Raw genomic sequence first — 26877 nt, 5'->3', positions numbered from 1 at the left:
AGCAATTCAGTTCTATCAATCCAGTTATTTATTGTTAAAAATAACAATTTTCAAAGAATGCTGATGTGATTTTTTCATGTCTATAAGAATAACCGTAAAACTGTTTTTTTTTTTCTCAGACAATAATCGTACACCAAGTGGGATGGATTATCTCGGCAAAGGATGGGTGCTCACTACCATAGATTTAGACTAATTTCCATCCATCCATCCATCCATTTTCTTGGCCGCTTTTCCTCACAAGGGTCGCGGGGGTGCTGGAGCCTATCCCAGCTGGCTTCGGGCAGTAGGCGGGGTACACCCTGAACTGGTTGCCAGCCAATCGCAGTTAGACTAATTTGTGAATCATATTTTGACAACTAATGATATTGTGTATGTATGAAGAAGTTTTAAATCTTTGAGTTCAACTCGTTAAAAAACGGGAACAAAAACAAAAGAATACACAGTATGCACTGTTGCATTCTGACTACCTAATCTCAATTCATACCTATGATGGAACGCTAAATCACAAACTTCAGTAGTAAAGTTCGAATTACAGTACAGTAAATATTTGTATGGAAAACATTGATAGACCATAAATATAAACCGATCAATAGAAAAACTGTAAGTCAGTAACTAAGCATGCCTTCTTATGGTGCATGATGATTTGAATGCTTCTGTGCACTGTTCTCAATTTCTAAACCTTGTATAATCAGTACTGCTTTTATGCCCCTGGGATGGATTCCTACCTGACCAAAGCTCGACTGTCCATGGAAAAGCATAGACAGATAGGAATACACAATCCTTGGCGGAGTTACAAAAGGCCACAGTGTGACTGTACCGGTTTCCACCATGTGTTAACTTGTTTCCTCGAGTGTCTCCTTCTTGCTTGCCAACCATGTGTATCTGTACCTGGAATCCTGGCATGTGTCCCTCCTCCTCCTTGCCGGCTCATCAACCAACAGTGGCTCTCGTTGCCAGAGTGCCACTTTCCACGTGTGTGCGACTCTCAGCTGCCCAGTCAAAGTGGTGTTATTAATGTTCTCCAGTGTTTCTGTTGTGCATGACACCCAAGTGTCTCTCTTGGCCCTCCACTCGCGTTCATGTGCCAGCTCGTGCCACTCGGGTTTGCTTCCGGGATGTCTCTCAACCCAACGTCTGGGGTGTAGAGGTGAAGATTGCAACAACACAATAACGTGAAACAGCTGCACATACAGCTCAAATTACAACAAATAAGAGCACAGACCTCATTTTGAAAGAGGAAGTCAATTTTTTTTGACAATAATATTTTCTATGCAGCCTTACTAGTCTAAATATGGTATTTTGGTTAATATTGTGTTAGTGGAATATGAGTTAAGCAACAAAATACAGTTGTTTTTTGGGGGGCGGCCATTTTGCCCATTTGTTGTCGACTGAAAATGACATCAATGTTGCTCAGGTCTCAGGTAACAACCAATCATAGCTCAGCTTCAGAAAACAGGTGAGCTTCTGGAATGGGATGAATGGGACAAAACTAGCGAGTTTGACCGGGAAAAAGTGAAAAGTTGGCCACTTGCAGTGAGCTAACTGCGGCTAGGTGGCTAACCCCACTAGCAACCTATAACTACGGGTGCTTCAGAAAACAGGTAAGCTGTGATTGGTCGTTGCCTGAGCCCTGAGCAACTTTGATGTCATCTTCAGTCAACATCAAGTGGAAAAATATGCCGCCCCTGACATGGATAAAAAAAGGCTGGATTTTGCTTCATAACTCTTATTCCACAAATGTAATATTAATCAGAATGTCATGTTTAGACTAGTGAGGTCACATATAACACGTTATTGCCGAGAAATATTTAAGGTTGACTTAAGGTTGAAATTTAAAAAAAAGACTGGGGGATGTAAATAGTGGTATTTACTGTTTAGGCTAAGTGTTTATTATTGTGTTAGAAGGGCACTGTATGATTTTGCTCACCTTATTTTGTAACACAATCGTAGCCATTTCCTTCTTCAAACGCATTCACTTTACGCCGTTCTGACTGGCCTCCATCTGCTCTCACAGGCTGGTGACCTTTTGCAAATGGAAGATGTGTAAATATTAATGGCTGCAATTGGAGACGTTTAACAAAGACAGCAGGTTTGAGCATTTTATAGAAACAGTTAACTTCAATGTCCTGCAGGCTCTTTAAAAAAGAGGAGCTGGAAGAAAGCGCCAAGACTTGAAATATTAATGCTATAATGTGCCTTTCCCAAGGCAATGTGCCAGGTTTCATAGCGCGAGTGAAATTCTGACGGAATAGTATTCATACTCGTGCAATTGTGCATTTTAAAAAGGTGAAACCTGAGGGATAACTGATTCAAATTCTTTTTTAACATCAACTATTTTATTTAATGCTAAGCGGTAACCATTGCTAGTAATGCTCCATATTGTAAATAATGTGGATATGAATGCTGTTACAACAGGCACTTGCCAATAGCCTCTTTTATTGTACGGCAATTTATTGATTGATTGATTTTTACCCCCACTCCCAATCCAATAAATAAATAAAAAAATCTTGGAGGAAATTATATATATATATATATATATATATATATATATATATATATATATATTATCCCCTGATCATGGGTGAATATGCCATTATCAAGTATGTGGGTCTGCTGTAAATCTAAAATTCAACCCGCCAAAGTGGCTAATGCGGGTGACAGAGTTAACTGCCACTGAGTAAATTCCGCCACATTTGGTAGGTTGGTGAGTGAGTACAGGTAAATACTTTTACATGTAGATACCGAGGGAGTTACAGCCCTCTGTTCATTCATTTCTCACGATTGTGGGTCGTTTACAGAATATCTCAGTACTCTCATGAGGGAATTGTAATTTCTAGATGCATGTGAAGATCTACAATGCAAGAAAAGGGGGAATATTAATTCTAAATTGCTTCACAAAGTGTGAGCCAATCCGTTGATGAGTTCTAACTTTTCACGAGGGGGAGGTGGGGACTGCATAATTACCATGCCAGTGGGAAGTTAATTACAGCAAATGATACAAGTAAATATGGCACTTATTGGCCCACGTTCGAAAGAGACATCTGGCCTTCATCAGTACTCAAGTCCCTGTGATACCATCACCTCCATCAGGAGAACATTGCTGCAATCATTGCAATAATCAATGTCTCAAATCCCATCTACGCTTGTAAAAGTGTGGCGTCCAAAATTCCAAGAGGGCACTGTTTTAGCTTTGTTTACACCGATGCCGATGAGGACTCGTAAAGTAAACTAAGCTGGGTGGGGACTGGGACTTGAGGGGGTGGGGATGGTCTTAAAGGTTTAAGTCCCCGGAAGAATTAAGAGATAAAAGTTTTTATTTGACAGGGTTGATGGCTTCTCAGTGCGAGTAATGCCTGGGAGATGATAGTGAACAATCAAAAACAAAAAAAAGTAACAAAAACAAGAAAACTACTACAGCTCTAAAGGCTCCATCAAATATGTTGACAAATACAGGAATGAATCTGAACTCCTATGACAACAACAATGGCGGTGAAAGGCAGACGAATGAACAGGATGTCATATTTCTTGTGTTATTATATTGCATTATATACACATTCCATTCTGCTTCAGCATCAAACAGTACGTCTGGCACTAACGTATCGTGACAAAACATTCTATTGCTTGTGGCTGTCCTAATCCCACTAGTTTGCATTATTTTCCGTGTCTTCTCCCGCTAATTAGCTATGTTCAGGTCACACACGTCGTAAGTCAAATACACCGGTATCCATTTGTCACGCAGCGCGCCAGTCAAATTTAACACATGCTACCTGTAATAGACCCTTCTAGTGTGACGTCATGTTTAAGTGTGCCCCTTGTGGTGGAGGGCAGCGCGTCAATGCGAGTGAATTATAAAACAATCAGTGTGACCTAGAAAATAGGTCAAACTGTTCAGAGACCAATGCTATGGTGAACTTGTGCATATTTCCCACCTTTTAACGAAAATGCTCACCAAAAATCAAGCTCTCTACATTCATTTGTTTTTTTATTTAAATTTTTTTCTGGAGAGCTCAGTATTGTTCATTCGGTAATTTTACCGATTTGACATGTCATCATCATTGCTCTCTTTGTTTTTTTGGTATGTGGGTGAGTATGTGTATGTGCGTGCGTGCGTGTGTGCGTGCGAGTGTGTGTGTATTCATTAGTTCACCTAAAACCTATTAAAAAATCCCATACCGTTCACCTAAACCAAACACTTCCAGCCAGAGTCGTGAGGCCGTCAGGAGACCTGAGGAAGGACCAAAGAAAAGAAAGGAAAGTGAAATCCAGCACCGACCAGACACCACCAACCAGAGTCCTTCACCAACCCCAGAGACATCTAAATTCCAACATACATTCTACATTCATTTGTTATGGGGGACTTGTCCTCCAGGAGGCGGAGCGCTAGCTAAGCAGTCAGATACAAGGGTCTATTGGTCGCGCGAAAACCGGATATTTTCAGGAATATCAAAAAGGCCTGAGACCCTTGTTGTGCTCCATTGCTGTTTGTAATTGTTAGTGTGGCTTGTTCCGAATTATGTGTTCAGTTTGCAGTGTTTTGCACTATTTCTCGTGGTGCTACTGTGAAGTGGAAAATTACTGGTACTGCAGTGGAATTCTAAGTGTTCTTTCAGCTATCTTATAGCACAACGCCAGGTTGAAGTCATGTTCATCTTGTAGGTCCTGGATCCGGGCCAGGATTAGTTGTGTTCCATTAGCAGTATTTGGCATGCACACAGCAGGAGGTACGTGCGGTTTACACAGTGCGAGTACTAAACTGTGATTTTTAATAAGATGTGTACTTAGTTGCTGTTCTAATTAGCATCATGCACAAGCCCGGCTAATGTTCATTTGAGTTGACATTGCTTATATAATTTAGGATAACAGGTTTTAATAAAAAAAAAAAAACCTCTTCATGCTTCATTTCCACTGATCACCAGCTGCCGGGTCAATTGAATAATTAAGGATTCAATTAAGCTTCAGCGTGGATCACAGTCTTCCAGTGCAGTCCAGCCTGGTACAAGTCAAATCGGAAGTAGCATTACCATCGTAACTCGGAATCCTCCCTGTCCACTTCATTTCGGGGCTGTTATTTTTTTGGTTTGCCGTGTTATACTTCAGATTCCCGAGCAATCCTCCGAGGTATGCGGCATTTTAGGCCGTCTCGTCCTTTTCGGTGCGCGCCGCTCATCATTGCGAGCGTGTAATACAATACCTCCCATCGACTTATTGGAGAGCAGCTCCAGCCTGCACTGAGTCGGCCGTGTAGCGCCGGCTAATTTCACTCAATGGTGCATGAGTAAATGTTAGATGAAGCCAGTGAACCCTGCAGTATGAGAATATTATCAGCCTCACTGCGGGCCTCCATCTGTTAATGTACTTTTGGACACTCTATTGAGATGCTAAATAATTTAATTGGCACTATCATTCAGCAAAGGTCCTTGGCACAAAGCTATTTTACTGTGAAAGTTGACAGTATCAGTGAGCATTTGTAGTGACATTTAAATAAGAGGCCTGAAAGAGACCCTATGGAGGCCTACAAATGGAAAGAATGGAAACGCAACACTTGTGTTCACTCCCATTTTAAGAACTGAACTCCAGGCTAAGGCTTTTCTTATAAACTTAAAAAGGCCTATTTCTATAAAATATTGTTCAACAAATTAGTATTCGTAAGCACTTCACCTTTACTGAGATAATACATCCACCTCATAGGTGTGGCATGTCAAGATGACGATTATTGCACAGGTGTGCCTTGGGCAGTCCATAATAAAATGACACACTAAAATTAGCGGTTTTGTTGCATGAGGCAAATGGTGGTAAAACTGTACATTTTAGTGTGGACTTTATTGTGGGCAGCTTTCATGATGTCTAAGAAGCATTTTGATATGCTACCCCTGCGAGGTAGATGGTTTATCTCGGCAAAGGAGATGTGTTTGTTGCTGCACATGTGTTGAATTACAATTTTACAGTGTTACATTTGTTACGTTAGAAGTGCTAGGTTAATTGTTACTTTACGTTGTGCTACTTTACAATGTGCTACGCTACGCTGTGTTCTGTGTCGCACCGTTCTCTTACATTGCATCGTGTTAAGTTATAATGCCGTCGCCCTCTTAAAATAATTGCTATCAAATAAACTATTAGTTTTTTGCCTAAATTATCTCCTCATGATTCAAACGGTTACATCTTTTGTGTTTCCTGAAAAATCTGAAAAAATGACTTAAGCGATTATTTTAACTCATTCACTGCCATGAATTCATCAAAAAAAAGATTATTAAAAATTAGGGGCGACAGGCGATTACAATTTTTTATTGTAATTAATCGCATGACTTCACTGGTTAACTCACGATTAATCACAAATTCTATATCTGTTCCAAATGTACAATAAAAAAAATTCTAGGTTTTCATACTCTTGTTAACAAAGGTGGAAACAAATGTTAAACTGATAGAAATAGTTAAAATGAATCTTTGACGTCTATAGACGTCAATGGCAATGAATAAAAAAAGAAAAGAAGAAAACATTATTAAAAATTTGGGGCGTCGGGCGATTAAAATTTGTAATCATTAATCGCATGACTTCACTAGTTAACTCACAATTAATCACAAATTTGATAGAAATAGTTTAAATGAATTTTTGACGTGAGTGAATGAGTTAAGAAGACGTTGATGTGGTGTAACACTCTTGTGTTAGACTATTTTGTTGCATTGTTTGTGTTGCTATTTTGTGTTACAATATGTTGTGTTATGATAGCTTATGTTTTGATACGTTGTCCAATAAGTTGCATTACGACAAGGTGCGTTCTGAAATGTTGCATTATGATACGGATACCTTGAGTATGTACGGTATGGTACGTTGAAGTCACGGTACGTTGAGTTACGATACTTTTGTACGGACTGTATATCTGAACAGACACTTTGCAGAGGTTCTTGGTCATTCTATGAGTGATGTTACTAGTTTAAATGCTCTATCAAGTCTAAATAAACAACATAAACCCATGTGCAGCAAAGTCGGAAAGAGAAGCATTTAATCAATTGTAATCATATTCCTCTGCAACTTAATGTCAGCGAGTGCTTCCCAGCATAGCCATTCTTTTCACACGCACACACAAGCGCGAGCACACAAACAGACACCTCGCCTATATGATTTACTGTTTTGTACACGTTGTGCTGACACTGAAAATCACGCCACGCATCACAGCACCTGATGAATAAACCTGATGTGAACTTATAGGCGGGTTGTAATCCGGTGATATATGCAGGTTACAAAGCTGCTTGAAGCCCGATTATGCATATAGCTGCATTCCTGGAGCCTTGCCCAACTGACGTATATATTTATACACACATATACTTGTATACATATATATAGTCTATTGGCCCACGCACTGGCGGCAACTGAATTCACTAGGACTCGTCATTTGCGTACTTAAACTTGCCATGAAGCCAACACTTCTTCTCTTCAGGCCTGATCTCATTGCAATGTATGACATAGCTCGCCATAAGTCAAAGTCCACTCTGATTGGTCCCCTGAAGCGTGGCCTAATTGTAATTGTGATGGAACTGCACGAGCTTGTGCATGCATCCAAAAGGGTGTATTGCTAGTATCAGACAAAATATGGCGGGAATTTTCTCAACGTGTTTGCTTTATTCTCGTGACTATTTACATTGTAGATTCTCACTGAAGGCATCAAAACTAAGAATGAACACATGTGTACATGTAAGTACTTTACAAAAAAAGTTTTAGATTCTGGTTTATTCAAAATATTTTTGCTCCGATTACTGCATCGCACACAATCGGCATTCTCACCTATGGGAACTCCTTTAATACTGTTGGAAACCCATTTCAGGTGACTACTCTTGAAGCTCATTAAGAGAATGCCAAGAATGTGTGCAAAAAAATTATCAGAGCAAATAGTGACTATTTTGAAGAAAAAAAAATGTTTCAATTATTTCACCTTTTTTAAGTACATAAGTCATGTGTTCATAGTTTTGATGCCTTGAGTGACAATATCCAATAATACACAAGAAAATAAAGAAAATGCATTGCATGAGGTGTGTCCAAACTGTTGGCCTGTACTGTGTACTTAACCAACCAATTTGAGCATTCTTTAGCCATAAAGGGTAAAGCTTGAGCGTGAGGCTGAGATACAGTTTATATCTTCAGGAAAGCAATTTGGACGACTTTACATTAGAAGGTTGTACAAGATGATCAGAAACCCTGAGATGTTCAGAACCTCTGACACTGACCTAGTAAAAACATCCCTTAAAGTGGGAGACAAGACAAAAAAAGGTCTTTACAATAATATGTTCTATGCATCCCCACTAGTCTAAACACCGCATTGCGATTAATATTGCGTCCGTGCAATATGAATTAAGCAGAAAAATCCACTTCGTTTTTATCCATCTCATGGGGGCAGCCATTTTGCCACTTGCTATGTCCTGAAAATGACATGGCAGTGCATAAGGACTCGGCTTGCGTACATCACATGAACAAACCCAGAAAACAGGTGGCAAACAGAAAAACAAAACAGGCAATGATAACACGCGCACACACAATACCCTTCTTTTTCCCCCCTAAACTGGGGGGGGGGGGCAGTCCACAACATGGTGCACTCCGCTTACCATATCCCTTGATAAAAAACTGACATTTTCATGAATTGATCCATCCATCCATTATCTATAATGTTTTTAAAGCATTAGTGTCAATTAATCATCAGGTCATAAAAGAAGAATGTAATCAAAAATAATAATTATGCATTGCTTAAATACAAGAAACATTCGCAACTCTTTTATATGCTGAGATTAATGCCATGCAGAAATGCGACGACACTAACACGGAGCTCTTAAAATCACATGGCATAACAGAACAGCTATGAATATGGAAGTGTGACCAGGAGCGAGGCATTGTGTGAGGCCTTACCTCAAATGACTTTTAAAGAAACAAAGCCGGAAATAAATAAATGCGTTCAAGCGTAATGAAATAAATGGTATATTAAGCATGTGAGCTAAAAACAGTCGGGGTCCAGCCTTTTATGTACAAACAGAGCATCATTAGAATGTTGTAAAATGGCTCCCAGCCAACCAGAGTAAAGAGTGATGAAATGTGGCAACAGAAGATTAATTCCACGCTTGTTCCTCAAGGTCCCCAGAAACCTCCCAATCATCATGAAGTCACGTTTTAGGATTAAGCTACGAACAATTTAGACCTCACATGAATCACACCTACAGAATCTTAATGCATTATGTGATTTACACTGGCTGTTGTTTTTGTGTGTGTGCACAGCTGACACTTTCATAGAGAATGTGTAAAACTCATAAATTTGCATCCTGAAAATTTAAACTAGGAACTGACTAACAAATTAGTTGCTGTGCTTTTCAGTGTAAGAACAAGCTAGGACATGGGAAGAAATTGCTATTTTCAATCGATACCGATAAACCAATCATTTAGAAAGTGTCGATGTCGATAACCGATAAGTAAGTCGATAATTGTTTGCAAAATTAACTTGAATACAAATATACTTTCGAGTCCTACTATAAGTCTAACATGTACAAATACATTGAAACATTGTGTAAAGCACCATGAAGCTGAATGTTATTGATATATCTGCTTCAAAGACAACCAGTAACTCATTTTGAGTTTGGCAAAACAAAACAGCCCTGTTTTAAAAAATGCAACATGATTTAATAATCATCATCATCATTTTTTTATTTTGCAATATGACCACAGAGATCTTGCAAAGCAATTATCTACCTTTACATTTTACTCATACTCAGTGTGACAGAATTAATAATAGCAAAATAATTAGCAAACAACAATGTTGCTTTTGGAGACTCTAGGTTTTTTTGTCTTCTTAAAAAAAAAAAAAAACATCACATTTTAACTAATTCACTGCCATTGACGGCTATAGACGTAAAAAAAAATTTATTTGAACCATTTCTATTAGTTTAACATTTGTTACCACTTTTGCTAACAAGAGTATGAAAACCTAGGGGAAAAAAATATTATAAATTTAGAACAGATAAAATTTGTGATTAATCGTTAGTTAACTAGCGAAGTCATGTGATTAATTACAATTAAAAAATGTAATCGCCTGACGGGCCTAATTTAAAATATATATATATTAAAAATAAGGTGCATTTAATCGTAATTAATTGCATCTGTTATAATTGTCCAATAAAAAATTGTAGGTTTTCATAAAAAAATGTAATGAAAAAAATGTTAAACTAATAGAAATAGTTCACATTTTGACGTCTATAGTCGTCAACGGCAGTGAATGAGTTAAAAACACCAGTTTTCATCTTAAACCACAAAGTTGGCATAATTGACATCTTGATATCACAGGACAACAGAAATCTTTTTAGCAGTGTCTAAGCGCCACACCAAAGAAGAGAGAGGCAAGGAAGCCACAATTGCCATGCAATGTGCCACTATAAAACATTTATGAGCTATTAAGAGTGTCTTAACAGAGGCTGCTGCTGATTCTTACGAGTTGTGATAAGACACCAGACACGTGGCGGTTGGGAGGGTTGAACCTAAATACACACTGCTGTATTTAACTTTTCTAGATTTTAACATATGAAATACATACAGTATTGCGCAAAAGTTTAAGAGAAGACGGAGCTTTGTCTTGTGAATAACTAATAACTAGGGGTTGAAAGAGGAATGAAATATTTGTCCTCTTTGCGTGTTCCAAAACTTGAAGACAGATTTACTGTAAGAAAAAACACCTTTGCAAAAATGATTTTAATCTAACAGAGATCTCTGGACATCGTAACAGACTCCAATTCATCACTTGACAGGTGGAATTCAGAGCGCCGAATGTGACTCTTCCGCATGTAAAATGGCTTCTTATAGTTAAAACCGACCGCCTCTCTTTCATTTGTAGACAAAACATACTCTCTGGGTACTTTTCCATGAGCGATGGCGAAAACAGAGTCAGGAGTGCGTGTTCGAAACAGATTCTGTTCTCAAGGACCAAATGTGTTTTCCCACAGAGAAGGAACTTCTAGACCAAATAATATGTCCCAGCTTAAGGTCAAATTATACTGAGTTCAACACTACTTGCTTTACACGTCTATAAAACCTTTCAACATGGTTAATATAAAGAATTAAGATGTTAATAATGTATAACAATGGTTAATATATGAAAATAAAGAATTTAAATGTTAATAATATCTAACAGGGTGTTGGAAAAAATCGATTCGGCAATATATCGCGATATTACAGCGCGCAATTCTCGAAACGATTCGATATGTGGCCGAATCGATTTTTAAACATACATTGTGTATGTGAATATTCAACAAAATGTCTTACTTAGGGTTAGGATTTACACATTAAACATGGAAGAATGTTATATTAATGGAACATTAAGCCTTTATATTTTATTTCAGTGCTGTTCAAACATGAAAAAGACTGCAACCTGTTTGTTAAATGCAGTGGCTCAGTTATAAGCGTGAATTTTCTGATAAATAAATACATTTTCATACAAATTTTACAGTGTACATGTACAAGTTTACTGATTAGTATTTTCCAAATTTGCGTAAAAAAAAAAATCGCAATAATCAATTTATAGATTCGCATCGGGATTAATCGTGACCTATGAATCGTGATACGAATCGAATCGCCAGGTACTAGGCAATTCACACCCCTACTAATAACCTAACGACAGTCAAAGTAAAACAGCCCAGCATTCATAATGGATGTCAATTAAAAGTTATTTTTCACTATTATATATTTTGTAACCCTCTGTATCAAAGTAATAATAGTGCCAGTAAACAACAAATCCAATGACAGCTTAAGATTTTTACACAACACCACATACTTGTAGGTGATATCTTTGTATCCAGTTAAAAGGAAATCACATGGAAGCAATCATGTCTGTCAAATGAACACTTTCCAACGTCCTCTCGAGTGCAGAAGGCAACCATGAGTAAACATCACAAAGAACTCTTCACTTTATCGCGTCAGCTCAGAGGCCAACGGTGATATGGGAGTGCAAGCATCTTTTTCAGAGGGATTTCTCTGTAAGAAGGTGATTTTGTTCTCTCTGTGTCCATTGCAATACTTTCAGCAATTCCGCCACTAAGACGAGATCTCATTTCAGCGTTGTGCCTGAGAGAGAGGAGGCTTAGGGGAGATGAGAGGCCTCTGTCGGAGCCCCCATGCCAGGAAAATGAGGGTTACACAATTACACACAGTTCCGAAAAAAAAAAAAAAAAAAGACCTCTTCGTAATTGGATACATTTTAGGGCCTTTAAAGCCCACCTCTTGGAGATAAAGCAGCCCTAGGTGCAGATTTCATTCTCCTCTCTCTGTCTGCAGTGCTTTTTCATTTAGACTGGCTCGGGGAAAAAATGACTGCAGTATCACATCCAAAAAGACATTCGAACTCAGAATAATTCTGGTCATTTTTACAAGGATGGCTGATCATCCGTGTCAAAACCTGACATCAAACAGTTAACTATATAACATGCAATCAATGTAAGAGGAAGGAAAGTATAAACAGCTGCTTTCTTTGGTTTGTTTTATTCACTTTTTCCTTTCAGACACATTATCGCAGGTTACATCGATCAAATCATATCATTTGCAACATTGACATCCGAAAGAAGGGCTGACGGGTAGAAGCCGTGGCTTATCAAACAAATTTTAACTAACACGAGGATAAAAATGCTCTCTCTCTCTCACAAGAGTATCGGTGGTCGAGTAAGCTCACCCAGCATATTTTTTCCCCAGCAACGCCCTCATCCCAGCGACTCACAAGGGCCCAAGGCAGTGAAAAACTAGCCAGAAGAAATATACATTGTATCGAGCATGTTCTTGCTTTGCTTTAGGGCAGACCTGGGGAATGTACGGCCCGCGGGCCTCATCCAGCCCGTTCAGTCTCTAACTAGCCCTGGCAGTGTTCATGAATAAGATGTAAAATATTTGCTGCTTGTATTTTAAAAGTGATGTTCTCATTTTATGTGTGGACAGTACAAGCGAGCAAGAGATCTGACTTGTGTTTCCAATGTTGCCTACTTTGCAACATTTTTACTATATTTGTAACTTTTCCAACCCCTCTATAGCAACAATTTTCCCCAAAAAGAGACTAGCGAAAACGGTAGTAGTGGTCCAAATTAGTGGCGCTCCTGTCGACTGGCCTGATAGTGAACGGACGATTTCCATGGAAAACTACGTGATCTGCATGTCAATCGACTCCCTCTTTCCTTAAAAATGCAAGTTATAGACCAAACCAAACAAACATTATCTACACCGTCAATTTGAAATGATGTTCTATTTTTGTACAAAGTATGACAAAGGGAGCGAAATTTTGATATATTTTGAGGATGACGAATTACATGCCCGAGTCGTTCTTTGACGGGGGAAGTCAGGGCGCACAGATTAAAATAATTATTTTGGGGGAGGAGCTTATCCTGGTGGGCCAACTGGCTAATAAAACGGTGGGGGAAAGCCTGAGATGAAATAAATAAGATAAAAAGATAAAGGAAATGCTTATTGACCGATTATTAACTCATTCACTGCCATTGACGACTATAGACGTCATAAATTCATTTGAACTATTTCTATTAGTTTAACATTTTTTTCCCCACTTTTGTTAACAAGAGTATGAAAACCTAGAAAAAAAATTTTGGGGTACATTTAATACAGATATACAATTTGTGATTAATCGTGAGTTAACTAGTGAACTCATGCGATTAATTACTATTTTAAAAAATTATCACCTGACACCCCTAATTTTCAATAATCTTTTCTTAAAAAAAAATTAATTAATTGTAATAATTTTTTTCCCAATTTTTAATAATCTTTTTTTTCTTACGAAAAAAATATTAAAAATTAATAATCGCATGACTTCACTAGTTAACTCACAATTAATCACAAATTTTATATCTGTTCTAATAAAATTAAAACAAATCTAGGTTTTCTTACTCTTGTTAACAAAAGTGGGAAAAATGTTAAACTAATAGAAATTGTTAAAATGATTTTTTGACGTCTATAGCCATCAATGGCAGTGAATGAGTTAACATTATTCACAGACATGTTTTCTATGCAAGCTCCCATCTCAGAAACTAGCAAAAGCAGATACGACTGACATTTTAATTAAAGTTGTGAGACTAAGTGCAGAATGTTAACCACTGCAGCAACATCTATCTCGACTAATGATTTGGCATGTTGACTCGTTTTTAACATAATACCCAACTGTTAAACAAGGAACTGCCAAGTCATAATGGCAAAACTTCTCATTAGACTTTTTTAGAAATTGCCGCTACTGTCCAATACAACCATCCATCTGTGTAAACCAACAGGAGCCATTACAAACTCCACGTGTACAGCACTGGCCTGGCTGCAAGTGAAATGTGCCCTTCTCTTCATCACCGTATTCACAATCACAATCATGCAATATTCATTCAGTCAACTTACATATTCTCTGAGTTGAGCATCTCTTAACCATCAGCCGCACAGGATTCATCTCGACTTCTCGTCCCCATGGTGACAAAGCCCTGAAACAATATAAAATCATGGTCCAACAAAAACAACCAGAATCCAAATAACATTAGGCCAAGGATTAAAAGAACACAAGTGATTGTGGCAGTAGCTTTTCTAACTTGGTTTGATTTGTAAATGTAGTTTGCTTACGCCAACGGTAGGCAACCCTGGTCCTGGAAAGCCACAGTCCTGCGTGTTTTAGATGTCTCCCTCCTCCAACACTGGTGAGGATCGTCATTATCAGGCTTCTCCAAAGCTTGCTGACGAGCTGGTCATTTGAATCACCTGTGTTGACATCTAAAAACATGCAGAACTACTGCTCTCGAGGACCAGGGTTACTTACTCCTGGCTTATGCTTATGTATTTGAAACAATCACTTGACTAATTTTCTGTATTGGATTTTTTTGTATTGCCTCTGTTTCTACAGTCCTCTTTAGGAGTCCCGGAATAGTATTTTTCGTGAGTTAAAATTGCATTAAGGTCTTCACCATATACCAGTGGCTAGCTGTTTCGGTTAGTGGAGGTGATTATTTGAAAGAGTAACATGTGCAGTAGCCACAAACGTTATTTCTTATTCAAGTTAATCGTGAAATAGCAATCTCTGATTAATGACACAACCCCCGTCCCCAACCATTACAGTGTTAAAACTTAATAGTAGGGCAAATGGCCTTGAACCAAGTGCACACTTCATTACGCAGAGCCATACCCAAATGGGATATCTTAAGAGAAGATAATGATGAATCACAAATGACATGGATTTACTATGTAAAGCCTGCTTGTTTGCCAAATGAACTTGTGATTGTGTTCTGACAATGCTGACATAAAGTGAGGTCTTCTTTGTCCAATTTTAATGTAGTCTATAGTATGCTCAAAATCTGCACTCAACAAGTGAAAAACTGCTGTAAATGGATGGTTTTCTTTCATAACTCTACAAATAGGAATGTCCACGTTCCACTGTATGGCTTGAAAAAGTATCTAAATTCTAAATGTTGGATCTGTAAAGATAGGCTATAGAGGCAAAATCAACCACAGCGTACTGGGTCTTTAATCTAACCCAACATGTATGGAGACAATAACAGTGGCCTAGTTAAAAATAATAATAATAATAATAATAATTTAAAAACTCTTTAGACATTCACAGATTGAATCGTTTTCCTCTCAGTTTAAATCTTTTTTTCCCTTTTTTTTAAACTACCTGTTAGCAGCATGCTAAGCGGTTTAAGTGACAAAAGGAAAACCAAACTCTACGTGGGATTTTTACAACACTTACGCTGCTCGCTCGTCACAAACAACAAGAGCCGGCTCCGGTCGACTGAAGGCGGAAGGCAAATACTGCCACCGTGGAGACTTTGTTGCCCTTCCCGACACATAATATCACCTCGTTCCCGTACCCGTGACGATAATGTTACGTTACAACATGAACGACGACGGCATAAAGCACTTGAAAGTCAAAGATAGCGTCTCCATAACTCCACCCGCGGCCGGGGTGTTCCTCAGTTTCACATCCGGGCGAGCTGGCTGGGGCTCCCCATGTCCTCGACAGAAGAGTCGTGCGTACACACGGACGACCACCGGGTCCTCCCCAGGATGGACTCTTCCGGCTCTGAGGACAACCAGTTTTCACCCGGAGCCCGAATTCATTCCAAGTCGTCTGGCTATGACGTGCTGTCGGTCCTGGGTCGGGGTGCCTACGGGAACGTGGTTAAATGTCGGAAGACCACCGACAACAAGACAGTGGCGGTTAAGACCATCAAGAACCACGGAACATCAGCCAAACGGGCCATATATGAGGTGGGTGACGTCCATTAACCACCTGTACGACTTTGCCCCCCCGACGTGTTTCAGCAAGAAACTGGTCATGTACATTTGTCGTGGCTTTTTTTTTTTTGTCAGGCTTGTTTGAACCAAACAACAACAAAACATTAAAAACGTACTGTTTTTCATTAGATTATAATTATGAATATTTTTCTTACAAATATTTATTGTAATTATAACCGGTGTGCACATGAAAACTTTGGCTCTCAAAGTCAAGTTTGTTACGTTGTTTTACAGTAAAATAGGATGAGCAACAAATCTAGTGACTTTTTTTTTTTAATTTATCGGACATTGGCCAGTGATGGCTTCACGCAAGCGTCATTCATTTGCCATCTGGAGTTGGGCATAGAAGCTAAAGCCTTTTGCTCTAAGGGATTGAGTCCCTATCAGTCTTCAAGAAGTGATCATACTAAATGAATAATGATTATCTCATACAAAATCCATTAAAGTTCTGTACCACTTATGTTATGTCTTCATAGATTCTTGCCCTGTTAAAAATTAAAAAGATGGATGCTGACAAATGCCACCTGGTGCAATGGAACAGCATCTTCAGCATCACCGGACATGTTTGCATCGAGTTTGAGCTGTTGGACAAAAGTCTATATGACTTTGTAAAAGAGCGAAATTTCAGGCCTCTCCAGCTGAAGGAGATCAGGCCAGTAATCCATCAGGTATGTTGGGGGGGGGGGGGGACTTTTGTAATGTTGATCTTGTGATGTGGGACTTGTTGGGATGACCTTTTAGCTGGCAGACATGCTGGACCACTTGAAGGTCTCGCAGATCATACACGCGGACCTCAACATGGAGAACGTGATGCTGGTCAACCAGGTGCAGCAACCGTACAAGATCAAGGTGATCGACTTCGGCCTGGCCGCTCAGGTGTCCACCGTCAAACAGGGCGCCCTCATTCAGACTCTCCCCTATCGGTGAGTCCGATTAATTCAGTATACGCTGACTCTCATATGTAGTTATGAGATTCACCAAATTATTGGAAATATGTATTATAAATTAACACCGCTGCCTTTATAAATTACACGGTGTACATCATCATTATGAATTGTTCTGTGGGTTTACATATAAAAGAAGAAATCAGTTAATTTTCCATTGCGGTTGTCCTCAATGGGGTCGCGGGTGAGCTAGAGCCTGTCCAAATAACCATTCACACCTGTAGACAAATTGGTCTTAAACAAACCTAACATAATCTAACACTACTTAAACAAATTTATCATAATCTAATGCCACACATTTGCAAGTTATTTATATAAGTCCACACAGGACGGCCTGAGCAGAAATTCAAACCGGCAAAAAAACTTTGTACTGTTAGGCCGATGCACTAACCACTAGTGCCGCATGCTACCAATGTTGAAATTAAAAGGCTATACATAGTTCTGCACTTCTATGAGAATTTCTTTGGCCAAAGAACATTCCGTTCCGTTCCGTCTTCAATTCCGCTTATCCGGGGTCGGGTCGCGGGGGCAGCAGCTTTAGCAGGAAAGCCCAGACTTCCCTCTCCCCAGCCACTTCACCCAGCTCCTCCGACGGGATCCCAAGGCGTTCCCAGGCCAGCCGAGAGACGTAGTCTCTCCAGCGTGTCCTGGGTCGTCCCCGGGGCCTCCCGCCGGTAGGACATCCCCAGGGAGGCGTCCAGGAGAAATCCGAACCAGATGCCCGAGCCACCTCAACTGGTTCCTCTCAACGCCAAAGAACATCCTCACCAAAATGTTGAGAAATACATACAGTAAAGAATACAACTTGGAATTGTGTTACCTGTGCAAAGTAGTGTAAATCTATAAAGTATAAACTTGACAAAGCCATTTAGGGGTATTTTTTGTGTAATGCCTCAAGATTGGGATACTAGTAGTTTTTGGGTAATTACGCCCTCTTCACACAAAATATGTTAATCATTTTGCTCTCCAGGTCTCCGGAAGTCCTGTTGGGTGCACCATTCACGGAAGCCATAGACATCTGGTCAGTAGGCTGCATCGCTGCATTTTTATACACAGGCGCACTACTCTACCCTGGAAAAACTGAATACGACATGGTAAGTATAAGTAAGTATACGTTTACCCTACTTTAAAATGTCCTTAACAATACAGTGAAATTTGTGTTGCAAATGTGTGAAAAGTTCACCCCTACAAACAATTTGAACTTGAGTCCACTTATGTCACAATTTCTGATGTACACCATGTTTTGTAACACACACTGTTGTAGTTGCCTCTTTCACAAAGTTAACTAGAATAAATGCTAGAGATGGATGAATGGATGGACGAATCGATCCAAATTCCAGATGATATTCAATTTGTTGTTGTATTTTCAGGTCAGGTACATTGTGGAGACTCAAGGCCAGCCTCCGGACAATGTTCTCGAAGCTGGACTGCAGACCAGCTGCTTCTTCCAGATGGAGCGCAATTTCAGCTGGAAGCTCAAGGTGTGTGCCGCAGATGGCTTTTCCTTAAAGAATACAGAAACCCGGGTTTGCCTTGAGCTTTGTATCTTCAGGCACCAGAACAGTACCAGAAAGACTCCACCTCAGTACCCAAAGAGACCAGACGCTTTAAATTACGCTCCCTTGATCGCCTTCTTCATGTAAGCAGTCTTACCATATTCACTTGAAAACAATGTCAACGTATGACATAGGCAACCTTATTTAGTTCCAGCCGGGAATTTTGAACACCAGGCATATCGCCAACAAAGCGGCCAAGACAGTGGACGTGCAGAAGTTTGTGGAGATGCTGAAGGGAATGCTGCAGCTTGACGCCGGCCAGCGGTTGACGCCTCGCCAGGTGCTGGAGCACGACTTCAGCACCATGAGTCACCTGGAGCCGCATCATGACACCAGCTCTCAGTAAGTCAATACGGTGGAGCCATGATGGTGTTTGCAGGGGAAATCCTTTCCAAGCTCAACTTTTCTCATTCATTAAACTCAAATGATTGTTTCCACTTAAAATAAGTCAGTTGTCCACCTTTACAATGTAGTCTTTTTTTTTTCTTGGAAGTCTGCACTGGGGAATTCGGTAATTGTTAAGATCCTTGAATTATAATTTATACATTATTTGAATAGACATCTGAAGTACTCATTTTTAAACTATGCATATCAAATAATCAGAATTAGCCTGAAATTATTTAATAACGCAGCATGTGGGCTTCTAAGACAAATGGTTTCTGAAGTTGGACATGAGAGACAAGCACATATGCACCTACCTGTTTATTTTACACCCTGCAACATTAATTTTAGTAGTGAGGCACTCCTGCAGATAACATGAAAAGGTGGGAAATGTTGCTGTATGCTTTGAATAGGGGAAAAAAATGTTGCCATATGTTTGTTGGCCACACACACACACAAAAACAAAACAAAAAAGGAAGCCTTTGACTGTAGTCTAAATAATGAAAACAAAAATTGTTTTTATGTAAAGATAATGTGAGCTATTTGTTGCTTTAAGTGCTGCTGTCACTCATGTAAGTCTTTTTTTTTTTTTTTTACTCGCTGTCCAGTTGTTCCAAATACACATATTAACGTTACTCGGGTTTCCTCCCATATTCCTAAAACATGCATGTATTATAGACTGAAGACAAGGAGCAAATTAACCAGGTATCGTGACATTACACTTCACTTTGCCACATTCAATACAGCTGTAACATTTATGAATTGTAAATGTTGTCTATTGCCAAAGGTGCCATTAAAGACTATTGACTGTGTGCAGCAACGCTGTGTGAATAGATTACAGTATACAATCATCAAAAAGATGTAGCAGATTAAATTACTGTCTATAGGGTAGTCCTTCTCAATTATATTTTTTCAAATTATTTGTCAGGCCAAAGAAGAAAAAAATATTTTGCGCCCCTTTTACTCTATGTGCAGTTTCTGACAATGAGAGTGCCACTTACTGTAGTGGATGTGCTATTACACTTAATTCTAATATCCCCCCCCCAAAAAAAAATCCTAGAGTAACACAGTTTTAGGACGGCTTATTAGGGCCACGTATCAATCTATTTTTTTAAAGGGTGGGGGCAATATTCAGAAAAAAAATCGTAAATTTGCCACTTTATTAAGTGGCAATTTTGCGAGTTTATAAAGTGGCAGATTTGCGAGAGAAAAAAAACGGCCAATACTTTTCAGTCAGGTTTTCAAATACGGAGATAGTATTTGCCTTTGCAGAGATTAACCAAGCATTCACTCTTTGAAGCGTTGGGCACAGTCAGCGACAAAGACGCCTCGCTTTGCGAAGGTCCACACCCTGAGGATCAAGCATTTAAATTAATTTGTTAAAATGTATATTTACTTGTACTGTACATTTATGTTTACAGAATTATTATTCATTTTAGTCATACTTTTTTTTGTTTTTGGTAAAAGTTGATGTGTCGAATCTGCTGCTCTCCGTCATTCACTTGCATTTATCTAAAGTATGCTAGCTTCTGATTGGCTAGTGTTAGCTGATAAGGGATCAGGAAGTGTTGACGTTCGAGCTGCCGTGTATGGCGAGTAAAGTTTAAATTAAGAATGAATCAGTCTCTATCCTGCCTTTTTATTTTATAAAGTGTCCCATTAAATACCAGCAAATCCTCACATTAGACAATAGCTATGCGATGTGTATACGAGTTTCAGATTTTTTTCTCTCGCAAATTTCCCACTCAGTTATAAACTACTTTCTCAGAATGTTACCCCCTCTCTAATAGGCCTTAATACGCCGCTGTACAGCTTAAACTTAGTTGCACAGCCGGTACAAATAAATGTTGGCTTGTCTTGCAGCGTGCAGTCGTGCTATCACATCATGTCTGTGTGCTCCAACAAGACCACGCTACAGTCGCTTGACGGGACGGGATTCGACCCGTCGGCACTGAATGAGCCGCATGATGACGAGCCGTGTTGCTGCAGTCCCACGTCACCGGAAGTGTACGAAATCATGGCCCAAAGTCAACGATCAGACCCAAGTTGACATAAGGGGCCGGTGGTAAACGGGAGACGTCCAATTGATGATGAGGAGGGACGTTGTGCTTTCTCCTCATCTCTGTGCATTACAATTACAAACCAAATGAACAGTGTTGGAGCTTTACGAACCTGTAGAATGTTTACACTCAACAGTCATGTAAGAAAGTAACACCCAACAAAGCAAAGTCTCATGCTCTACCGACTGAGCTAGCCAGGCGTCATTGCTTGAAATGGACAAAAAATGTCTTCTTTTTTGTGGATAACGTACTTAATGTTCCTTACGTACCAAACAACTTTTTTCTGAGCAGTGTGTGTGTTGGATCAGAAGATCAAATGTGCTGTAAATAAGTGTGTCTGTTGGATCAGGAAATCAAATGTGCTGTACATAAAACTATCAGAAGTGGAGTGTTTGTCCATCTCTGTTTATAAACGGTCCACTTCCTGGTGTGTGAGGGATGACGGAACAAGACCGCCATTGCCATTATAATTCTTGGAGGGTGGACGGTTACGTTGACGCGACCGTAATTGGTGAAAATACCTATCCGCCCTATTGTTTATTGTTCTATGTCAAACAAAATGAGTGCCGTGGAAGTGTGCGGCCTAACAACACACAGCACGTCAGCGGAGTGGTGGTTTATCGCCACTAATACAAAGTAAACGTTACGCGCCCTCTAGCCCATTGGTAAGTGCACTCGTGCCCATCTGATAGCTAATAACGGAGCCATTAAATGGACTGATAACGTTCGCAGCTGTGTCCTCGTCTTCATTCCGCCGCGCCCCTCCGTCTTTTCCCGCCTCACCTCGGCCTCCCATCCCCGCCGCCTAGCCCTTTAATCCTCCCAATAAAACCTCATTCGGCGTCTGCCGTTGGCTCCAGGAAATGAACAATCCCCCAAACACATTTCTTGATGAATGTAGTGTTTCATCACTTTGGTGCCCATGCGTCTGATTTGTGTGCAAGGAGACTTGGTGGTGCTGCACTGGAGGCTTAGCAGATGAATAGTCCATGCCTGGGAGCTGCTTAGTGCACGGCACACATGGGACGAGCTGGCTGCGTTGCAATGCGACAGCTGGTTTGACTACAACTGGTGATACATTATGCAAATGAGAGAAAATCTACCATCTCGGATTGTTGTTGATCACATCCAGAACTCGTGGCAAATAGATGGAAGTAGATAAAGGCAGCGACTTTGTACAGAGACTTTGCAAAGTGATTAGAAAGTTGCAAATAAGTTCACGTTGTCCTTTGGTCCGTCATCAATCTTGTCGCTCAGTCCGACCACCCGTTTTGTTTGCTTCGTCCTCTTTGTCCATCTGTCGGTCATACTGTCCTCCTACTAGACCGTCCTTCCATATATCTTGTCGGTCGGGACATCTGTTAAGTGGTCTGTCCCTTGGTCTCTCAGTCCATGCTTCAGATGTGCGTTCATGCCTCAGATGTCTGTTAGTCAGCCTGGCTATTATGCTGCCATCCATCCATCCAGCTGTCGGTCAGTCTGTCTTTGTGTCCATCCATTTATCAGTACATAGTTTTGTCTGTTGGTCGAACCGTCAGTCTTCTGGTTGGGCCATACATTAGTCTTTGCCTGTCCAACCAGCAGAGGGTTCTTCCAAAAACTGGTCCATACAACCTGGCAAATCTGTTTCGCCATCTGTTGGTCCAACCATTTGTTATTCTGTCCAACAATCTGTCCGCCCATCAGTGTTTCTCAGTGTATGTCCAATGTCCATCTTGTCTTGCCTTTGCATTACTCGTACAATCTGTTAGTTGGTTCATTCAGACATTTGACAACAGGTCAATCTGTCCATGCGTCCGTTTGTCTGAGTTGGTCTGTTTGCCTTTCTTATCAGTTGGTCATTTGTCTGTTACTCAATCTCCAGAATTTTGTGATATTCTCAAATATATCGATAAGCACCACCTTTATAGCCCCGGAAGAGAAAAGAATTCTGACATTCTTGCCAAATGCGCAAGTTGGTTGGTTGTCACTTGTACAGTAAATGTACGTTGGTCAGTCTCTTGTTAGTCAGTCTATTGGTTTGTGTACCTTTACGGATCTAGATTAATTATGATTCACGACTGTATCCAGCTTTCATATCATATTCATATTTAGGCATTTACTGTCTATACATTTTGAATTGCAGTAATCGCACTAGGACTGGGCTTACATTTTTTATATTGAGTTGATTTTTCCTTTTAAGCCTGATATCGATTCATAAAACCATGAATTGATTATTTTAATATCTCAACCTCAATATCTCTCTCTAACCTCAACCCTTAAAAGAAATACATGAATAAATAAATTTAAATAATAATAAATCATTTTAAATAAACTCATGAGAATCTAATTTTAAAGGCCGGATTTTTTGTATTATATTGTATCTTACTGTTTTCTTGAAATTTACTGTTCACGTGAATTTAAAAGTATTTTCTTACATTTTTTAAAGACCAAGACAATTCATGATTTTTTAAAATTTGTTTTATATTTACAGTTACTGATTTAGAATTATGAAAATATTTTCTCATCTCATCCTTTTTGATGTCAATGTCTTAAGTGATTATAACACGTGTTACTTTCATTAATGAACTAAATCATTTGACCAGTTACCGCAAAATTTAATTTGGAATTTATTGTTTGTGCAGTTTTTATCATGTCCTCGATGTTTGAGAAGAATTGATGTTCCATAATTAATCAATATTGGATTGAAGTGAATCGAATTGGGGAAAATCTAATCAAACTGAACTCTTGTGGATCGAAATCAAATCGATTTAGAAACTTAGAATCAATACCCAATCCTAACTCGCACAATCATTAATGGCTTCGTAACTGCACTTGTAATTATGCAAAATCAAAGCAAAGCAACAACTACAGTAGCCTGTACTTACCAAATTGACGTGAACCTTCATGTAATTATTATCAATACCAGAATGTGATAAATGCTGAGTATGCTTTATTGTTCTGTTGTTGAAACGCTCTATTTATGCAAACACGGTCTTGTTTTTTTTTCTCCATCCAATCCACGGGGAAGGTAATTAATTTTAAAGACAGTGATGTTGCCCCAAAATCACAATTTACACTTCAAACCACCTTGATCCCATGCAATTTGCATACAATAGCAAAGATGAAAAAAGGGGTGCATCAATGTCAAGTAGAAGCCTTCCATCCGTGTTCTCCTCTGCGGGGATGCTGAGGTCGGCGCACCTGAGATGCTCAACGCAAAGCAGTGAGTGTGGATGAGGGCGGTTAGATGTAAACAAATGGTGGCTGCCTCAGAGGGATGCTTTTATGTTAGAAGTTATCAGAGGAAAGGGCCTCAAACAGTCCAAATATTTTTTAGGGGTTATCCTTTACACAAAAGTTTGACTAAAAAAAACAGTTTGAATAAACAGGACGTCAAAAAAAAATAGGGGAAAAAAAGAAAAAAGCTTATGCGTTTACGTAGAGGGATTTGAAAAGTTTGGTAAGAAGAGGCTGTCTCATGCTGAGTATGACTTTTGTTACCATGACGACCAGGGGCAGAGCTAGGGCATGTGATGCCTCTGGTGACTTATTGGCAACAAATCAAACCACCTTTTGGGGTATTTTTTTTGCTGTATTAGACTGCTGGAGACTCCCAAGAGATGATATCCTCCCGCCATAAACATCAAGACTGTGAACGAATACTGCTTGGCAAATTTAACCTCTAAAACAAACAATTCACTGTGGGGGCATTCTTATATAACTTAGCCCAACACTTTACATAACCATGGTTCAGTGTCATGTTTCGGTTCTGTGGGGGTTGGGTTTTTGTTTGTTATAGGTGTTCTTGTTGTTGTTGTCAGTGGTTGGTGTTTTTTGTCTTGTGTTCCTGGTTTCTTACCTTGTCTCATTATGTCTAACCACGTCCACCTGTGTGTCTTCCCTTCCCCAGGTGTGTCTCATTAGTGTTGGTGTATTTAGTCTGTTGTGTTTGTCCAGTCGGTGTGGGTGCATTGCCTATGTTATGTGTGGAAGTTCGTGCGTCAAGTCTTCGACACAGCCAAGTCCTCTTTGTCACAGCTAAGTCATCATCGTCACCGCCAAGTCATCATCGTCACAACTAACCCAAGTCGTCATCGTCGCAGCTAACCAAGTCGTCATCGTCGCAGTTTACCAAATCATCCTTGTCCCAGTTAACCAAGTCATCCTTGTCGCAGCTAACCAAGTCGTCGCCATCGCAGTTTACCAAGTCATTCTCATCGCAGTTATCCAAGTCGTCCACGTCGCAGCTAACCAAGTTGTCCTCGTCGCAGCTAACCAAGTCAAATCAGGTCCTGTCACGTCACACTCATTACAGTCATGACGACCAGTCTACTCACCTCCCGTCCAGGCATAGCAACCAGTCCACTCATGTCCCGTCCAGTCATGGTGACCAGTCCTCTCATGTCCCACCCAGTCATGGCGACCAGTCTACTCACGTCTCGACCAGCCCACTCACGCCCCGTCCATTCATGTCGACCAGTCTGCTCACGTATTGTCCAGTCATGGCGACCAGTCTACTCACCTCCCGTCCAGTCATGGCGACCAGCCTACTCACCTCCCGTCCAGTCATGGTGACCAGTCGACTCATGTCCCGTCCAGTCATGGCGACCAGTCTACTCACGTCTCGACCAGCCCACTCACGCCCCGTCCATTCATGTCGACCAGTCTGCTCACGTATTGTCCAGTCATGGCGACCAGTCTACTCACCTCCCTTCCAGTCATGGCGACCAGTCTACTCACCTCCCGTCCAGTCATGGCGACCAGTCTACTCACCTCCCGTCCAGTCATGGCGACCAGTCGACTCACATCCTGACTAGCCCACTCACGCCCCGTCCAGTCATGGCGACCGGTCCAGTCACGTCCAGTCATGATTGTCTGCTCACCTTTCTCCCTATGTTTCATTGAAGTTCCTCATATTGCATTTCATTCCTGTCTCACTGCCTGCCTTCCTCACACACAAGGAAAAGACTTGGTTGTTTAATATCACACTTGATGGGCGGCACTGGGCAGACATTTCACAGAGACTTAACTATTTATATACAAGTAATTAGAAATGTGATTTTCCATATGTTTTTAAGCACCCCTGTCAAGTTTGGGATGTCACATAAAAAGCCCATTGTTTGACTCAGAGGTTATATAATATAACTTCTGAATGTCACTCAAAATCAGTAGTATTTTATTCACAGATGTGGAAAACCATTTGGTTTTTCGATTTACCGGTAATATAAAAGCCACACGGAAGACTTCATAGCACTTCAGTCAACTTCTGTGGGATCCCACTCAAAATCAATCTGGTTCTTTTATCTATCAACCTTGCCCTAACACATTAGCTGAGTATAATGCACCTGTCCTCTGTAAGACACATTAAACATTTGTTGATCTATAAACGCATCCTGGGAGATACCAGGCAGCACCCCGGTTATTGATTTTTTTTTGTCATACTCGTCATCGTAATACTCCGTCTTCGTCGCTGCCAATCCTATTAGGATGGGAAGGAGGGGGTGGTTAGTGCATGAATACTGGAGCGGAGACATCAAACCTCAAAAGCATGAGGCGACTAATAATGGCAACTGTGTGCACACGGTCTCATGTCATGTAACATATGCTACAAAAGTAGTACTTTTAAGATGAATTGCCTGGCACGGTAACCTTGACTTATTTTTATATGTTTATGAGCAATT

General features: G+C 40.0%; 1 protein-coding gene and 1 long non-coding RNA gene across 6 annotated transcripts in view; one reads left to right on the top strand and one right to left on the bottom strand.

Annotated features, from left to right (window-relative positions):
• Window positions 1-15877, bottom strand: part of LOC144050849 (uncharacterized) — an 82561-nt gene extending 66684 nt beyond the window's left edge. For 3 of the 5 annotated variants that reach the window (XR_013293952.1, XR_013293949.1, XR_013293951.1), the window contains exons 1-4: window positions 15726-15877; window positions 14390-14469; window positions 1928-2023; window positions 889-1134 (exon numbers count right to left, since the gene is read on the bottom strand). This is a non-coding gene — a long non-coding RNA (uncharacterized LOC144050849). Of the gene's footprint in view, window positions 1-5; window positions 1135-1927; window positions 2024-14389; window positions 14470-15725 lie in introns of those variants that run through there. The other 2 variants (XR_013293950.1, XR_013293948.1) reach the window with 2 other exon arrangements.
• A 108-nt stretch (window positions 15878-15985) lies between these two features.
• LOC144050846 (homeodomain-interacting protein kinase 3-like) lies at window positions 15986-26320 on the top strand. Its single transcript, XM_077564471.1, has 8 exons — window positions 15986-16246; window positions 16750-16941; window positions 17015-17196; window positions 18188-18311; window positions 18588-18698; window positions 18770-18856; window positions 18922-19115; window positions 21018-26320. The coding sequence occupies exons 1-8, from the start codon at window positions 15986-15988 to the stop codon at window positions 21202-21204; spliced, it is 1338 nt and encodes a 445-aa protein (XP_077420597.1). The 3' UTR covers window positions 21205-26320.
• Window positions 26321-26877: the final 557 nt, after the last annotated feature.

Source organism: Vanacampus margaritifer, chromosome 4 (assembly GCF_051991255.1).
Source record: "Vanacampus margaritifer isolate UIUO_Vmar chromosome 4, RoL_Vmar_1.0, whole genome shotgun sequence".
Classification (NCBI taxonomy): Eukaryota; Metazoa; Chordata; class Actinopteri; order Syngnathiformes; family Syngnathidae; genus Vanacampus; species Vanacampus margaritifer.
This window is presented reverse-complemented; position numbering and strand designations above follow the sequence as displayed.

Excerpts from the sequence above, each read along its gene's own strand:
- LOC144050846 (XM_077564471.1), top strand. The coding sequence starts at position 15,986 with ATGTCCTCGACAGAAGAGTCGTGCGTACACACGGACGACCACCGGGTC. Across the intron at positions 16,247-16,749 it reads CCAAACGGGCCATATATGAG|ATTCTTGCCCTGTTAAAAAT; the intron begins GTGGGTGACGTC and ends ATGTCTTCATAG. Across the intron at positions 16,942-17,014 it reads TCAGGCCAGTAATCCATCAG|CTGGCAGACATGCTGGACCA; the intron begins GTATGTTGGGGG and ends ATGACCTTTTAG.